The 18,271-nt window shown below is 39.9% G+C and overlaps 1 protein-coding gene across 1 annotated transcript in view; it reads left to right on the forward strand.

Moving 5' to 3' along the window:
- The window catches only part of SUCLG2 (succinate-CoA ligase GDP-forming subunit beta), a 263,040-nt gene that overhangs the window by 234,352 nt on the left and 10,417 nt on the right, over window positions 1-18,271 (forward strand). The window contains exon 10 of the mRNA XM_020890178.2: window positions 7,785-7,905. Coding sequence (XP_020745837.1) covers window positions 7,785-7,905 — 121 coding nt within the window. The remainder of the gene's footprint in view (window positions 1-7,784; window positions 7,906-18,271) is intronic.

Below are 18,271 nucleotides of genomic sequence, written 5' to 3' on the forward strand. Positions count from 1 at the left end.
TATCTTCTCTAATGTAAACACGCTTGCTTGATTTTTATCAGCAGTGCTTACTGCACTGGGACCGAATTAGCACTGTGAACTGGAAGAAGCAGGCGGAACCCAGTAGTGGTGCTTACTATGCTTAATGTATCCACCACAGTGTGTTCTGAATGCAGTGTAGTATTTAACTGTCTGCAGTAATCGTTGCGAAATGGATGGCTTATTGCTGAAGTCTTTCTGCTTGTTTGCTTCCAGCCAGTGTCAGGAAGAGAAAAAGAACAAAGGCATTCAGTTCATTTTATGAACTTGTTAAAGGTAGACGTTTGTTTCAGATGAGTGATATTGATGTTGGAGTGGATACATTTATTTAATTATCCATTGCTACAGCCTAGGTGCATTAATGCTGTTGATGAGAACAAGAAAATGGTCCAACAAAGGAAGAGATGTTAAACTCTGAAAAGTCACTCTCAGAGAAATACAATATGATTTAAAAAAAAAAAAAAAAAAAAAGGAGAGGTGGTTGCAGTGAATCTGAGAATAACCGTCAATCAAACTGTGTCTGTGTCGAGGGGTGGCAAACTATGAGCCATGGGCCAAATCTGGCCTCCCAGATTTGTTTTTTGTGAATTAGGTTTCATGGAAACATAGTAGCTTGTTTATTTACATGTTGTCTAGGACTGCTTCAGTGCTACAACAGCAGGCTTGAGTAACTGAGACAGAGCCTGGCCCTCAAAGCCTCAAATATTTACTAACTAGCCCTTATCCTGGAGAAGGCAATGGCAACCCACTCCAGCGTTCTTGCCTGGAGAATCCCAGGGATGGTGGGCTGCCACCTGTGGGGTCGCACAGAGTAGGACACGACTGAAGTGACTTAGCAGCAGCAGCCCTTATCCCAGGCATCCGTAGTGTATGTAAAGAATCCACCTGCCAGTGCAGGAGACAGGTTTGATCCCTGACTTGGGAAGATCCCCTGGATAAAAAAAATGGCAGCCCACTCCAATATTCTTTCCTGGAAATCCCATGGACAGAGGAGCCTGGTGGGCTTTAGTCCATGGGGTCTCACAGAGTCAGACACAACTGAGCACACACACCATACTAGTCTTTATGAGAACAAGTGTGCTAACCTCTGGTGTATGTCAGCAGTGCCGCTAAGATCGCCTAGCTGTTGCAGGCAGCTCTGCATGTGATGTGGTGAGAAAGAGCCTCATTGATACTGTGACTTCTTAACAGCTAAGAAACCCTAAACTCTCAACCTCAGTCTATCCATGAAATAGAGGTTCTAAACCCATCTTATAAACTTAATGTGAGTGCACTGTGGATGCTAAATAATGATAGTTCCCTTCCCAACCTCCCTGAAGTCTGCATAGATATATGGAGATGGAAGGCTTTTCAAAACTCATGATATTTGCTCTGTAAGACTCTGATTTGGTTCCTGCTGCTGTAGTCCATCTCGTTTCCCAACGGTTCACATTGGAAGTCCCAGCCTCCTGATACTCCTCCAGGTTCTGTTCAGTTTTTCAAAGTCATGAAGTTCTGTCCTGCCCCCTTGACCTTTGCCCATAGCGTTCTCTGGTCTTGAAGTACTTACTCCTCATTACTCTCTTAATCTACCTGTCCTCTTCTAGAGTGTCCTTCAGATACTGTGCTAAATCTCCCTGCCTGCATGAGGCCCTCCTTCAGCACGCAGTGTAACAGGAACCTGTCCTGTGATCTCAGAGTACGCAGTCTGCCTCGCCTTCATGACTGATAATCAGCATTTATAATTTAATATATACATGTAGAATATTTCTGGTCTGTTGTATAAAAATCTTTCTTGTCGAACTAGCTACCGACCACACTTTATGGTTAAAAGAGTGCCTAGCACAGAACAGACTCTCAAGAATATACTTTTCATTCAGCAGTCTGTGAATACTTACGTTTCATTAAAAGGAGCCAGGATAATCTTAAAGAGAAAACAACTGAAGTTTCGATTCTGATGACATAGTGGGTGCATAATTTGGTACAAGTCACTTTATCTCTCTGAGCCTCACTTTTCTCATATGTAAAATGTGATAGATAATATTTACCTCATATGTTTATGGCAGAATCAGATCTGATAATGAATGAGACAATACTAACCATAGTATATATTGTGGGACCTCAGTAGGTTTACTGGCTCCAAAAGACATTTGACAATAAAGGTGCAGCTCCAGTGATTCTTCAGAACTTTGGTACTCTCAGGTTTCTTATCTATAGAATGAGGGTAAAAACTGTATCCATCTCGTATACTACTTATGTATTTAGTGTGTTAATATATGTAAAATAGAATACTGCCTACTGTGACCTGCTAAATGCCTAATTGCTGCTTTGGTTGCTAAATCATGTCTGACTCTTTCAAGACCCCATGGACTATAGCCCACCACACTCCACTGTGCATGGGATTTCCCAAGCAAGAATACTGGAGTAGGTTGACATTTCCTTCTCCAGGGGATCTTCCCAAGCCAAGGATCAAACCTGCATCTCCTGCATTGGCAGCTGGATTCTTTGCACTGAGCCACCAAGGAAGCCCTTAAATACTTAGTAAATGCTAGCTATCACTGTATTTGAGATTATTATTATATTTTGATTCTTAAAAGATTTTGAACACTTTCCTGGGGAAAGTGTACATTCTAACAAAATTTTATAAATAGTTGCAAAGAGTTCACAATTCCTCTGAAATTTGCCCTATGCTGTCAAATAGTCAATCCTAAAGGGAACAGTCCTGAATATTCATTGGAAGGACTGATGCTGAAGCTGAAACTCCAATACTTTGGCCACCTGATGCGAAGAACTGACTCACTGGAAAAGACCCTGATGCTAGGAACAGATTGAAGGCAGGAGGAGAAGGGGACGACAGAGGATGAGATGGTTGGATGGCATCACTGACTCATCGACTTGATGGACATGAGTTTGAGCAAGCTGTGGGATTTGCTGATGGACAGGGAAGCCTGGTGTGCTGTAGTGCATGGGGTCACAAAGAGTCAGACAAGACTGAGCAACTGAACTGAGCTGATCTGTATATACTGTACATACCTTTTGCTGTTATCTGCCTTGGAGGCCAAATTCTAAAGGATAGGACTTACCTAAAATTATGTCAAAGAATTTCTCTGTGTGTGAACTTATCTGACTGAGGTTCCCTAGTGTTCATTGTTATTTAGTTGCCAAGTTGTGTCCCACCCTTCCGCAACCCCATGGATGGTAGCCCACCAGGCTTCTCTGTCTATGGGATTTCCCAGGCAAAAATACTGCACTGGGTTGCCATTTCCTTCTCCAGGGGATCTTCCTGACCCAGGGATTGAACCTGCATATCCTATGTTGGCAGGCGGGTTCTTCACCACTGAGCCACGAGCGAAGCCCCAGTGTTCAATTCTCAAAATGATTACATCCCCTCAAAAGGGTTTTAGTTGTGATTTTTGTTTGTTTTCCGGTTGAGAAGAACGTGTTAAATACCAAAGCTATAGCTTTTCTTCTTTTGAACTTCATTCTTTACCTTTAATTGTGGATTAAAATCTGCAGCTGGAGTGTATTTTGCAAAGCCAAACACACACAAACATTTGAAAAGCCTGCAGTTGCACTGCCCGGCCACCTGCAGAGCAGCCAACAGCTGCCTCCTTGGCAGTGGCTGTCCGTGGTCCAGGGACCTGTGCAGTGGATCTGACACCATAACCTCCTCGCTAGATGATCTTTACTTTTGTGAAACAGTAAATAGCAACCCTTGTAATCCTCACCCGAGAATTTAGAAAAGCCTGCTCCTGAAAGCACTTAGGAATCTTTGGGAGAGTTTCGAATTCATGAATAGGCCCGGTGCCAACTTTTAAAAACATTCCCTTTGCCAGAGGAGAAAAAAGACTTACTAAAAGTTTGTGTTGGTATTGTCATGGAGCAGCAGTTAGGGGTTATAATAATAAATGATCACATGAGGCACACATTGCATATTTGACATGCTTTATAAATGCCAAATAATAATAATGATGATGTCACAAGGCTTTCATTTTCAAACTGTCTTAATTTCATTCTCAGTTTGAGATTGCAGATTATAGTAGTTAATTATAGAAATTAGCCCAAAGTGAAAGCTTAAATCAGATTTCCGTTAAAGTGCTTGACTACAGAAAATCAGTTTGTAGGAGGAGATAACCACATCATCTCTGGTGGTGTGGGGTCTTTCCATCACCCTTGTGGTGATTTCATCGTGGTGCCCGTGGTACACCATGTTTCCCCAACAACCCCATGTCCCTGAGCTGAGCGGCCTGTTCACTTCTGTGTCTTGCTGTTCTTCTTGTAAACATCTTAACTGCTTTGTTAGTATCACTCATACTCTTTCTCTCCTTCTCTTTCTCTCATAGACACATTCTGTCATGCTCTCTCTCTCACTGGTGGTCTTTCTTAGTGGCTCTCATGCTCTCACATGGTTGCTCTATATTTTTCATCTCACATTTGCTCACGTACTCACTCTTTCCCATCACTCCCCTTTCCATCCCAAGGGAGACTTACAAGGCTTGTCTTCACCCAGCTCTGGGAAAGAAAGGAGTAAGCCAAAAGAACCAAGTTCCCATCCCTGGCCGCTGGTGACTTCCAGTTTACCTCACCTGCATTTTCTCAGGTTATTTCCCCATTCAGCCTGTAGGTCCTGAGTGAACCAAGTTGGGTAACAGCTCTGCCTTCATCCTGGCTGCCCTCTATTACCTGAGTTCCTGCTCTCTCTTCCTCTTTGTCACCTGGAGCATCACGTCTTCCAAAAGGCCCTTCTTGCTACAGTAGTCTGCACCACTTGTGGTGTTCTCTTAGCTCTATGAGGCTATGGAGCCAGGACTGCAGTTGACAGTTTACTAGTCTGACTCTAAAACTCGTCTTTGTTCTTTGAGTACAGTGATGACACCTTACTCATCTCCATATCCCAAGGACTTAACTCTGTTGTGTCTAATATAAGGGAGATGACCATTAAGTGTCTATTGAAATTAATTTATTCCAGTCTTTAAACTCTTATTTATTAGGTGATTGCACTATGTCATGGATTGCATTAGCTCCTAATTAAAACAAGCAAACAAACAAACAAACAAAAAACTCCTGTTGTAGAGGAGTACAGAGGCGGCCTGCCCTGAGTGTTGTGCCTAGGGCATGGAGATGTGGGGTGAATATACTACACCGGAGAACAGCTGTTCTTCTTTCAGCACACCTAACAAAGTCACCCATTCCCCCACCTTTCGAAAAGAGGACTTTTCTGAGCGTTCAGTACTGGTTGAAGTGGTTGACTTACTTTTAGGTACAAGTTGTTGTATGAAGAGTATGTTTTTATTTGTCAGGTGCTGATTAAACACAATGAAAGACTGACGTGAAAGACTCATAGGTACTTATAGTGTATAAGGCAATACCAGCTCTTATCTGATACTGACTCCAGGGTATACATCTACTGAGTCTTAACTGGATCACAGGGCCAGAGGCATCTTCCTGCCTCTGGTCTCCCACTCCTGCCACTGTGGATGACTTCACGTATGTTCGTGGTATGTGGTGTGACTGCTCTCTAGAATGACTTTATGGTTTTAGATGGATTAAACAGAATAATTCACTGTAACTTGATGACACAGGAAAGCTTCACTGAGAATTTGTTGACATCTGAGCTCATCCTTAAAGAATGTACAAGTTGGATCATGGCAGAGATGTACATGGGCCAGTGTATACTTTACTAGAAAGCTTAGTTCTTCTACAGAAACTGAGTAAGCCTCAGCTGTTCCTGAGTTTCTCTCTTGGACCCTGTGGAGTCATTATTGCTCTTAAGTATATTTTTCTTCCATTGTTCTGGCAAACTTCTCCCTATCCCACAGCTATTTGGAAACCACTGCTGTACCAAGCCTCAATACTAACAGCATTTAATAGCTATCATTAGAAAGGAAACTTCTGCTTACCATTCAGCCTGCTGTGAATAGTAATGGGAGATTTCTTTTTTGGGAGTAGCCCCAATCTCTTAATTGGTTTGAAAAATATTGCTCATTTATTTTATTCTTAAAACATTACCTTTTTGCTGAACTTTAATAAGTTCATTTTTCTATTACATTCAGATTCAACATAGCTGCAGTCTGGTGAAAGGTTTCCTTCTTATACATGCTGTCTAGGTAACCTGTCCACTTTCACCATTGCTTACGTCAGTAAATGCATGTATAAATATCCATAAAGTACCTTGCGTGTCCAGTTGCTTCATGTCCAACTCATTGCAATCCTATAGCCTGTAGCCCACCAGGCTCCTCTGTCCATGGGATTCTCCAGGCAATAATAGTGGAGTGGGTTGTCGTGCCCTCCTCCAGGGGATCTTCCCGACCCAGGGACTGAACCTGGGTCTTCTGTGTTTCTAGTACCACAAGTGGACTTTTTTTTTTACCACTGAGCCACCAGGGAAGTCCCATAAAGTACCTTATAGGCATGTAATAAGCATGTCATGTGTCTTATCTCATTTAGGCCTTTCAATAACTTTATGGGCTAGGTATTATTATTCCCATTTCATAGGTGAGAAAGCCGTATTCAAGATAGTGTATGTCCCTTACCCAAGATTCTAGCTCTAGGATCTGGCATGAATGGGGTATCTGCAGGCCATCTAGAAGCTGACTTGGAGCCTCACCTCTGCTGCTTGTTAGCTATGTAACACTGGGACACATTGTGTGGGTTTTCTGAATGGCTTTATCTGGTATAGAGGGTTAATCCTCACTGTACTTTCTGTACATACTGTGAGTATCAAAATTAAAAATGAGAGTTCATGTAATGGCACTTTTAAAGCAGTTGAGTGCTGAACAAATGCAAGGTGTTCTTTTCTCATATGTTTTGTGTAGTTAATGTAACATATTGGAATAAATGGAATTTTTAAATGGCATGCAGCACACACATATATGCTTTGCAATTAGTGTGGCAGAATTTAATTGTCACTCCATTGTTGGAATTTTGATGCCTCCAGCTTGACGAATAGCCATTATCTGTGGGTGTTATCAATTAATCTAGGTAATGAATTCTCTTCATTATCTCGTTCTTCATGTTAATTATACAGGATTTTCTTAAACCTATTTATCAAGTCAGGGCAAGTACAATTTTTTTTTTTTTTTGGGCCCACGTGCCTTTGAATATAGAATATGTACAAACACGTTAACATGATGGGTTTAAATTTACATTTCAGAAAAATTCTAGTCAGTAGCATGACTTTTCTTATATCTTTACTTGTAGTGTAAACTTGTATCTCTTTATTGGGAAGATATTTTTTTAATTAAAAAGGTCATTATCTAAGATTATTAAGCTACCTCTGAATTTTAAGTATTAATATATACTTCTGGCATATCAAAGAAGTATTAAGGAGGCATAGAAAAATTTGAATTTTTACCTATTAGCATAAAACAAATAATGTCACTAGTTTTGAAATATTTTAAGAGGTACCATGACAGGTAAAAATTAAGTATTAAACCATAAAGAGAAAAGATGTAAGTACATGAAATTTTAAATGACACTACTTATAAAATAACAGTACCAGACAGTAATATAAGACAAAGCAGAAGACAGTATGTAAGAAATAAGTGGCTTATTCATTTTGAATTTGGAGAACTGATTGATAAGATAATTTGGGTTAATATGGTAATGTTATTTAGTGATATTTATTAATTAAGTACTAAATTTTAACTTTCTTAACATCTTGGTCTTTATATTGTGGTTTTTTTTTAAAGAGAGCATTATTTTAATTATCTTTGTTATTTAGCCAGTTACTTGAGGGAATGTTGACTGTCAGCATTTTGATGAGCACCTTCCTATTTTTATTTCAGGTTGAAGCCATCCTAGTCAATATTTTTGGTGGAATTGTCAACTGTGCCATCATTGCCAACGGGATCACCAAAGCCTGCCGGGAGCTGGAACTCAAGGTGCCACTGGTGGTCCGGCTCGAAGGTAAGTTACCACAGATGTCCACAGTGCCAGTGCCTCCTTCTTCAAGATCAGGTGACCAGCATGTTTTGCATTCACAGACTCCCTGAGACAACATAGAGAAACACTGGGTTACATAAGATGACACAGATGCAGTCCAGCAGTACCTCTCTGAACTTCTAATCTGGTTTGCAACTCTCTAAGAACAGCATATGTTATAAGTCTCCAACTTTTCCAAACATATTCCAGAGTGGAACCCTTTTACTATGAATCATATCTTGAGTTTGATGTTCTGCGAAAAACACTCTTAAGAAATGCTGCTCCAAGAATTTTTCAACATGCAACAGCAGAGGTTCTCAAACTTTTTCATCTGACATCCTTACTTCTTAAAATTGAGAAACCCAAAGACCTCTTATTTATTTTGGGTATATCTGTCAATATTTATTAATTTACTTAATTTATTAATAAATTAATTTGGTAATAAAAATAATGACTTGGAAAATTTTAAATACTTATTTTTAAGTAATAATTTAATTTTTATATTATACATTTTATATGTAAATATATATAGTATATAGATATGAAGAATAACTCTGTCTTTTAAAGTTTAGTAATAATAGCAGCATTGCTTTATGGTTTTACAAATCCCTTTAATATTTAGTTTAATAATTGCTTCTACATCAGAACTTTTTGCAATATGTTGTTTTGGTAGAAGTATATGAATAAAATCTGGCCTTATAGAGTCACATATCTGGAAAAGTGAGCAGTTTTTAATAATCAATTTGTATAATTCTGAACATTAATCCTTGTTACTACACTAAAACCTATAAGTAATAATTTCTTTATTAAAGATTAGTTTTAATGAAGAATCTGAAACTATTTCAATGAACTTTTTATACTGTTATATTAAAATCCATTGGTCTGTCTTAGACAGTAAGTGGATTTTACACGTATGATTTATTGATCATTTGGAAAATTTTGTATTGTGCAGATCTTCCAAAGGTTAGCACATTTCAACATACAGTATCAAAAAATTCACATCTGTTAATATCACGCCATTATGAGAAAAGCTTCTAAGTATTGAGAATCTGTCAAGGTGGTAGATGCAAATTTTCCAGAATTCTAATTTTCATTTGAAAATACTAATTTTTCTCAGTATCCACAGGATGGTAAACTTTTCCTTGCAGTAACAGTCTTAATTCACCCATTTTGGGGACAATGTCTACCAGATAGATATCTAAGACTGAACAAGCGTAGTATGTTCTTTGTTCTTCCAAGAAAAAAATAGTATTCCATGGAAGAGTGGGGATTTTAGCTTGCTACTCAAACAATTATAACGTGCTTTTCATCATAGTTCGGTATACAGCCTAGTGCTTTTTTTATACTGCCCATGTGATCACAAAGAATATTAGGAAGATGTGTACTCAAGGGTTGAAAGTTAAATTACTATTTTTTTTCATTAAGGACATTCTTACTTGAAAGTGAAAACTTTTCGTTGTGAATGTGAGGTGGTGAAAAATAAAATGAATACTAGTACACATCAGTGCTTCTTGATCCTTCCTAACATGCCAGCAGTTTTATCCACAGTTGCTTCATCAGGGCAGATGCCAACAGAGAAGTAGTATTATTATTATTACTACTTTAAAAATAGTTCTTACATCATGGACCTTGCCCAGGGTCTGTAAACTACACTTTGAGGAGCACTGTAATGGAGAAACGGAAACAGATAGTTTGATGTGAAAACTATGTAAAAGTCCCATCCACATCGTCAACAAATTCAGGTTACGATGATCAAGCAGACTTCAGGAGTATCATTTTGGGGACAGTTTAATTTGTCCATTCACCATGCTGGTGCTATAATTTCTTAGAGACCTTCTTCTTAAGATAAAGTCCAGGGATATTTTGACACTAACTGTGTAGCACTGTATTCTTTTGAAGTCTAACCTCCAGAGCAGCTGCAGTCCATTTTCCTCTGCTTGCTTCTTTCTTTGTGTCTCTTTCTTCTCTTACCCTCTACCTCCTTGAGATTCTCTACCTCACAGACTTAGACGTACACCATATGGACTTGACAGAAATAATGATCACAAAGGAAAAATGAAAACAGCAGGGGTTCCAGTTGGCAAAGTTTAATATGGACCTTAAAACATATAATTGAATTAAAAGTTCTTACAAATGTAAATGTGACATAATTGATCCCAATAAAAATAATTTCAATGAAAGGATAATGATTGAAATGATTGGCAAGACTGCAATGAAAATTCATCAGGTAATTAGTGTGTTCATCAGTGTATTTATAGTTCTAATTAAAATATTGATCTCAAACTGTTTCCAGGGTCAAAATAATCAGATTCTAGAAGTCAGCTCTTCATGTGTTCTTAAAGGAGAGCAGGTCTCCATGAGCAATTCAGGGTTTGAAATGTCTTAAGTCTGTCAGACTATTGGATTTGCATTTTTTTCTTTTTCTTTTTTAGATTTGGATCTTTTAAATTAAAACATTACCAAGGTACATGCTTGTGGTTTTTTTAATTATTTAAGTGATATTATAAGTACTATGTGTAAGCCATTGAGCTTTAGACATTAAGGAGTGTGCTTAGACCTATAAGAAGTGATGTCAGTTACTAGATAACTGGGGAAATAAAAAGTAAAATTAACAGTGCAAGCTAATATATATGTATATATAACGCAAACCATTGTTTGCCCTAAGAAAACCTGCTTCTATATTAGTAGCAGAAGCTTTTGGGGCATCTCACAAAATCACCAGCCTGGCTTTTGGAAATGTTCATATCTAACGGCAACCCACTCCAGTATTCTTGCCTGGAAAATCCCGTGGACAGAGGATCCTGAGGAGTGGGCTACAGTACGTGGGGTCACAAACAGTTGGACACGACTGAGTGACTAACACTTAAGAATGTCCACCCTATCATGGGGAACTGAAGATGAACTTGAAGCGGATACTGGGCCACAAATGTATCTAGCCTGCAAATGTGGAGGGTGATGTTTTCTGTCAGTCCCCTCATTTCATCGTCATAATTTGCTGTCTTGGCTGTGATATTTGATAACAACATACAGAAATTTGGCGATCGTATTATCCATAAAGACAACCAGATACAAACCAGGCTTTGTGCTCTTTATGCTGAGGGACTAAAGCATGTGTTCTTTAAGTTGTGCATGTTGTAGCTCAGCCCACATGTATTTTGTTTTTTGAAGTATAGTTGATTTAGAATATTGTGTTAATTTTTACCATATATATGTACTTTTTCATATTCTTTTCCATTGTGGTTTATCACAGAATTTTGAATACAGCATATCCTTTTTAAAAAAAAACTTACTCAATATTGACTACTATAATTATAGTACATTTACAGATATAAATTAGCAGTGACATGCTATAAAGGAGGATTTCCAAGCTGAACATGGAAATAACTAAGCTTTGAATCTTTGAAAAGAAGGAAGAAGGAGGAAATCTGTAAAGGACCAGAAGCAAGTTGTCAGATCTGTTACATATTTGGGAGTTGGTACTGGGATCATAACAGAGGCAGAAACTGAAAGCCAGAACCCAGTTGATCAGTAGGCTCTCCTGGAGAAAGCAGTGTCTTTGTAGCAGCATGTTATGAATGAAAAGAACTGAGTGGGACAATTAAGTTAGTAGCCAGAATTTACAGTGTTTGGTAGAATCTAAAATCCAGGCAAATTTGCCAGATAGAGGTAAAATTGAATAGGAACAGAGCTAGAAAAAGAGATGAGAGAAAGCAGGGCCCGAAGGTTTAAATCTATGACCAGAAGAACAATGGCACAGTTAATGGACTTGGGAAAGTCAGAAGTGGAAACTAGATAGAAAGATTGGGAGAGGATGACATTAGGGTGTAGTCATCCTTTATTTGCTCAAACTACCACACAATTGCACTCATCTCACATGCTAGCAAAGTAACGCTCAAAATTCTCTAAGCCAGGCTTTAACAGTATGTGAACCATGAATAGTATGTTGAACAGAATATTCAACCTGGATTTAGAAAGGGCAGAGGAACCAGAGATCAAATTGCCAACATCTGTCGGATCATAGAAAAAGCAAGAGAATTAAAAAAAAAAAATCTGCTTCATTGACTATGCTAAAGTCTTTGTGTGGATCACAACAAACTGGAAAATTCCTAAAGAGATAGGAATACTAGCCCACCTGACCTGTCCTGAGAAACCTGTATGCAGGTCAAGAAGCAACACTTAGAAGTGGACATGGAACAACAGACTGGTTCCAAATAAGAAAGGAGTACATCAAGGCTGTATATTGTCACCCTGCTTATTTAACTTATATGCAGAGTACATCATGAGAAATGCTGGCTGGAGGAAGCACAAGCTGGAATCAGGATTGTCGGGAGAAATATCAATAACCTCAGATATGCAGATGACACCACCCTTATGGCAGACAGTGAAGAAGAACTAAAGAGCCTCTTAATGAAATTGAAAGAGGAGAGTGAAACAGCTGGCTTAAGACTCAACATTCAGAAAACTAAGATCATGGCATCTGGTCCCATCACTTCATGGGAAATAGATGGGGAAACAGTGGAAACAGAATTAATTTTGAGGGGCTCCAGAATTACTGCAGATGGTGACTGCAGCCAAGAAATTAAAAGGAATGTTATGGAAGAAAAGTTATGACCAACCTAGACAGCATCTTAAAAAGCAGAGACATTACTTTGCCAACAAAGGTCCATCTAGTGAAAGCTATGGTTTGTCTAGTAGTCATGTATGGTTGTGAGAGTTGGACTATAAAGAAAGCTGAATGTCAAAGAATTGATGCTTGGAGAAGACTCTTGAGAGTCCCTTAGACAGCAAGGAGATCCAACCCGTCCATTCTAAAGGAAATCAATTCTGAATATTCATTGGAAGGTCTGATGCTGAAGCTGAAACTCTAATACTTTGGCCACCTGATGTGAAGAACTGACTCATTTGAAAAGACCCTGATGCTGAGAATGATTGAAGGTGGGAGGAGAAGGGGATAACAGAGGATGAGGTGGTTGGATGGCATCACTGACTCAATGGACATGAGTTTGAGTACACTCTGGGAGTTGTTGATGGACAGGGAGGCCTGGCATGCTGCAGTCCATGGGGTCACAAAGAGTTGGACACGACTGAGCAACTGAACTGAACTGAACATCCTTTATTTGAGATGAAGCTGGTAATATCAGATGGAATCTTTGTGGTGCCAGAGATGTAATACGGGGTAAGATCCAAGGTGAAATATGATAGACAAGTGGACAAGTCACCTCTATTTTGAAGATAAACCATACTCAGGACTCAGGGCATTGGGAATTATTCCTCAGTAGCACAGCTCTGTTCAAATGAGAAACCAGTCAAAACCCCAAATCCCTTGTCACAGAAAGTCTTGTTCTCAGTACTTTTAGTGGGGAAGAAGTTGCTAACCACAGGGCCTGCTCAGGAATTTCTCCTAGACTCAATATAAATGTTTTCATTTGCTTTCCTATTGGTCAGAACGTAAATTCTGTACCTCACAAATCTCTGCATTTAGTTATATATTACCTAACCTTGGAGTATCATTGGATCCGTCTGTTTTTCTAAACAGAGCAAACTCTTCTTTGTCTCTGGTAACAGGCAGAGAAAGGCAAAGTGGTAAAAAGAAGCAGAAACATTTTGAAGAATTCTAGTGATAGTTTCTGTTTAACTTGACACCATACTTTGTTTTAGCTGAGATAAACTTCAAAAATAACGTTTTTTGTATTAGTCCTAAAATTGGTTCACATTCTCGGAACACCCACCATTGTCTGCCTAGTTAGTAAAAGTGAGATGAGAAATGGGTGTCCACCATCCCAGCATCTTATGAAAAGCCAAGCAATGACACATGAAAGTGAAGTGTGATAGAAAAACCTTATCAGAGTCTGAATTACAATAATAAAAAATTATTGCTATTGTTTATTAGCTGCTTTCTAAGATACTTTGACACATAGCTGTAGAGTCTGAACAAATGTGAGGTTTTTAATGATTCAGATAAGAGATATTTCAAAAGCTTGATAATGTGATTCATTACTAGTTTAGTATCTTATTTCTTATAAACAGAGAAGGTGGCCTCTCTTGGCTGTTATGTGACTATTCAGAAGAGCCAAGTTCCTTGCCGTAAGTCTGACCAGTTTGTGGGTCCACATTTTAAAGACTGTGTTGCCACGCATTGTGTATTAGAAATGTCCAGATGTGAAAAGTTTTATTCAATCAAATCAGGCTTTATTATAGTGGGATTTTGTGGACAAATCTTTGTTCTCAGCTGTATAATAATTACAGGCTATTTTACCAGTGGGTAAGGAAAGGATTACTCTCTGAAAACTTGGTGACTTTATAGTTACATGTATTTACCTGCCTTATCAGAATAGACTTTACCAGCTGAGATACAGGATTATTTTTATGTAAAAGACACTCGGGTAAATGGAACAAGCACACTTTTGCGGGGAGTTTAGCTTTTATAGACACTTTGTTCCTGACATGAATGAAGAACAAATGAAATTAGTTTTAGTTTTTCCTTCCTTTTTGAAATGTATACAGACTTGGCACAGAAATTACCTAGATGTTTAGTTTAGCCCAACCTGTGATCCTACTGAGAAGTGTACAGACATTTATTGACAACTTGGTGTGTTCAGTGTGCAGACGTGTTTTTGCCAAGGCTCTGTATTTCACATGGGAAGTTTTATGGTGCTGGATCAGAATCTGCTAAAACCTTCAGAGTTTTCTTTTTCAGAATTCATTTTTCTTTCTTACTATCCCACTTCAATCTGCAGCTCACTTCTTTGTCTCAGGTATGCCTGAAGAAGAATTTACTTTTCTCTCAGGTGTTCATTATAATTCAAAGTTAAGTTCATAAAGACGTAATCATGAGTCTAGACAATCTTTAGAATGCATTCTGTTTCTCATAGCCAAATCTCAATTTGATTTTTCTACTCAATACCAAAATTTTGTTTCAGCAACATAAACATCTTACTTTTCTTTTGCCACATGTCTTTAGAAACAGGCATCCCTTGTGGTGTCCCTCCTTATCCTTCCAATCTCACTAATGTTCCCTAAGCTTTCTAAAGTTACTGAGAATGTAAACATCCCTGAGTCAGAAACTTTGTCTTCTGTTTCTCTTATTAACACTTTCTTGATAAGCCTTCCTGAAATACTGACAGATTGGACCCATAGCCAGAGGTAGGCACATCAAGTGTCCTTCTTAGCATGGACACAGGAAAATTGCTGTGCAATGCTTTGGTCTGCTTAAGGGGAAAAAAAAACCCTGAGCATTGAAGCATTAAGAGACAGGCATGAGCCTTCAGCTCTGTCCGTCTACTTGGCAGCCGTCCATTCGTCAGGGCTTCATTTATGCTAGGATATGAGACCTGGAGAGGAGAGTGTGATTGTCTTTGTGACTCCCATCAGAAAGTCAGCTATGGCAGATTGACTGCAAGCGACTAGCTTGGAAAAGTTTTCATTCAGAAGGTTTGTGCTCTAGGCTTGCTGTTTATACTTAGACTGCAGAGACTAAGGGATGCCCAGCTGCGTGGTGGCACCATCCTGGGCAAAATAAGTGCAGATGCCCAGCAGGACTGGCGTCTGGCTCTGTGTTTGATAGCACCACTGGCCTGTCTGCCTTTTTGCATTTTCCTACTGTGCTTTCTACCAAGTTTTCTTCTTCTCTTCCTTTCTCAGTTCCTGCTCCCTGCAAGATGAGATGGACCTGGTCCTCACCTGCACCCCAGCCTCCCCGAGTACATCTTCCCTTCTCTCCACATTTCAGTTCTCATGTGGCTGTCATGGGGAGCATGGCTCCTGGATGAGGGTTCTGATGTTTTCTGTCAGGGTATGTCTCTCTTCCTCTCTGTTTGACTCTCATTTTTCTTCTGTCCCTACTCTTCCAGTTTCCATTTTCTGCACACCCCATTCCTCACCTGACTTTCTGCCTCACTCTTTTCATCTCCTCCCTCCTTCAGTGTCACCTGTGGGTGCTTCTTTACTGGGACCATTTTCACTTCATGTTGACATCTGTCTCCTCTCCTTTTTATCACTAGCATCTTCTCCCTGTGTCTCCTCCATCATGTTTAATTCATCATCACCAGGTTAAACAAAAGGAGCCATTGGAGACAATCCTGTTCTGTCAACAAGACTTAAATCCTCTCATTGTCTCAATCGATAAACACTTCTAAATGCTTAAACTTTGCCACTCTTAAACCTTAGGCCAAGTCTCAGAGGACCTACCTAAAGTATTAGACTAGTTAAAGCTTTTTGCGATCTAATATTTAAGTTTCCAGACAAAGAGTCTACTGTATTTGGCAATTTGAACTCTCATTTTACCCCTCGGTACTTTGTGTGACTAACTGAAATTTATATCATGTTGGACACCTGCTGCCTTGCACAAGTGAAAGCCTCCTGCACTTCAAGGAGGCAGTCAGTGTGATTACAGGACTAGGGCTCCTTTAAGGAAGATGGCCTCTGTATTGTGCAGCTTTTTTTTTTTTTTTTTTCCAGTTTTATGGATGTGGCAACTTTAATGTTTAGTGTAAAGTTTTAATGGCATTGCACTTGGAAACCTCCCTACTCTGACCGTCTCACTCCCTGTTTTTCTTTCTTGGTGCCTCTACCCTCTCAGCCTCTCACTAGGGCCAGCCTGCTTCCTCAGTTCCCTAGAAGTCCAGATCCCACAGATTGTCAATCTTCTAAGCTTCCATGAAAACCATCCCTCCTATTGACCACAGCCCATCGAGCCAGACCATGTTATTGGGATCTTTGAGGGGACCAAACAGATTTTTCCCCATCTGGGTTCTGATACTGTGAGAAATAAGAAAAAAGGACAAAGGAAAAATATCACCTTCATTCCTGGTAGAGAAGTTGAAGTAGATAACTTACTATATACTAAAAATAAGCTGTTACTCTGCCTAACCCCCAAGTTAGGCAGCTGTCCACAGCCAGCCATGGGTACCACTGGTCTTGGGTGGGCCTCCCTCCCCTACACCAGGGCAGAGTGCTGAGTGGCAGAGGTTGACCTGGGCTGACTGTGAGCATCATGGCAGAAGGAAGGCCAGAGGATGGGGCTGGGCCATCCATGCCAACTTTGTCCTTTCATACATTTGGTCAGATACAGCCCTCCACTGCCACTGTGGAGTCAGTCAGAGACGAGATGGGGCATATAATGCCAGTGACTGCCCCCTGCATGGGAGGAAAATGCCCCTGCCAGGTACATCACAGGTCATTCATCTGCCTGAGGAGTGGACTGCCTTTTGGTCAGGTGCCCACCCCAGTCTAGGCAGTGGACATCTCTTCAGAAACAAGTCGATTTCCTGAGCAGAAGCTGGGGGTGGGGCACTTTAATAAGGAGCAATGGGGACTAGCATATCCTGAGTCCTGCTTACGACCTCACAGTACTGCCCTCTGCTCCCTGAGTATTTTCTCTGTGACCAGTCAGTTCCTTATGTAACATCTGAAAGTCGTATTCTATCAGCCATCAAAGAGAGAGAGAGAGAGAGAAAACACATAGGTATGAAGGAAAAGACAGCAGATTCAGTCTGTTCTGTTTTACAGGTGACAGGCATGATTTGTGTATAAGCCTCTCCCAGAGTGCGCCACCTTGAGGATGTCCAGAGGCAGAGCTGCCCACGCCGAGAGACTAACTTTCTCATGGAATGTTTTAGGACAGGAATGACAAATAGCTTTTATGTCATGCCACCTCCTATATATTTATTGGCAGTAGCTGCCAGGAGTGCTGTGCCAAGGAAGATTCCGAGGCTGTAGTCCCAGTCAGCAGGAAAGAGTTCTGTGATCATTACTGATGTGGGTAAGGAGAGTGAAGGCACTTGAGCCAAGTACTGGCCATTGTTGATTCAAAGAGAGCATAGGAGGAATCTTCATCCCTAGAAATATCACAATCCGTGCACCAGAAGTAGGAAGTGAGAACTTAAAGCTGGAGAAGCAACAAACGAGACTGGGCCACAAGGGCAAAATTTTGGATTGTGCACCACCAAAATCTGTAGACTTTTTCTATAAACAACAGAATTTTTTTTAGGCTTTGTGAGCCATGTATTCCCTGTTGCAATGACTCAGCTCTACCATCATTGTGCTGAAGCAGCATAGACAATACAGAAAGGAATGGGCATGGTTATGCCACAGTAAATCTTACTTTCCAGAAGCAAACGGTGAGACATAGTTTGTTGCTTGGTGTAGAGAAGAGACTAGCATCAAGACGGAGAACTCTGGAAACTCCCCATGGTACCTGTGTCTAAATCTCTCTAGACCCAACAAAGCATTTGACAGGCAATATTAAGCTCCCCAAATCTAACTTCTTCTCAGGAAAACGTTAACAATGATGTCTTCTCAGAGATTTCCCCCAGGTATGTTCAGAGCATGTGCAGTGATGCAGTCATGTCAC

This window comes from Odocoileus virginianus, chromosome 26, assembly GCF_023699985.2.
Source record: "Odocoileus virginianus isolate 20LAN1187 ecotype Illinois chromosome 26, Ovbor_1.2, whole genome shotgun sequence".
Classification (NCBI taxonomy): domain Eukaryota; kingdom Metazoa; phylum Chordata; class Mammalia; order Artiodactyla; family Cervidae; genus Odocoileus; species Odocoileus virginianus.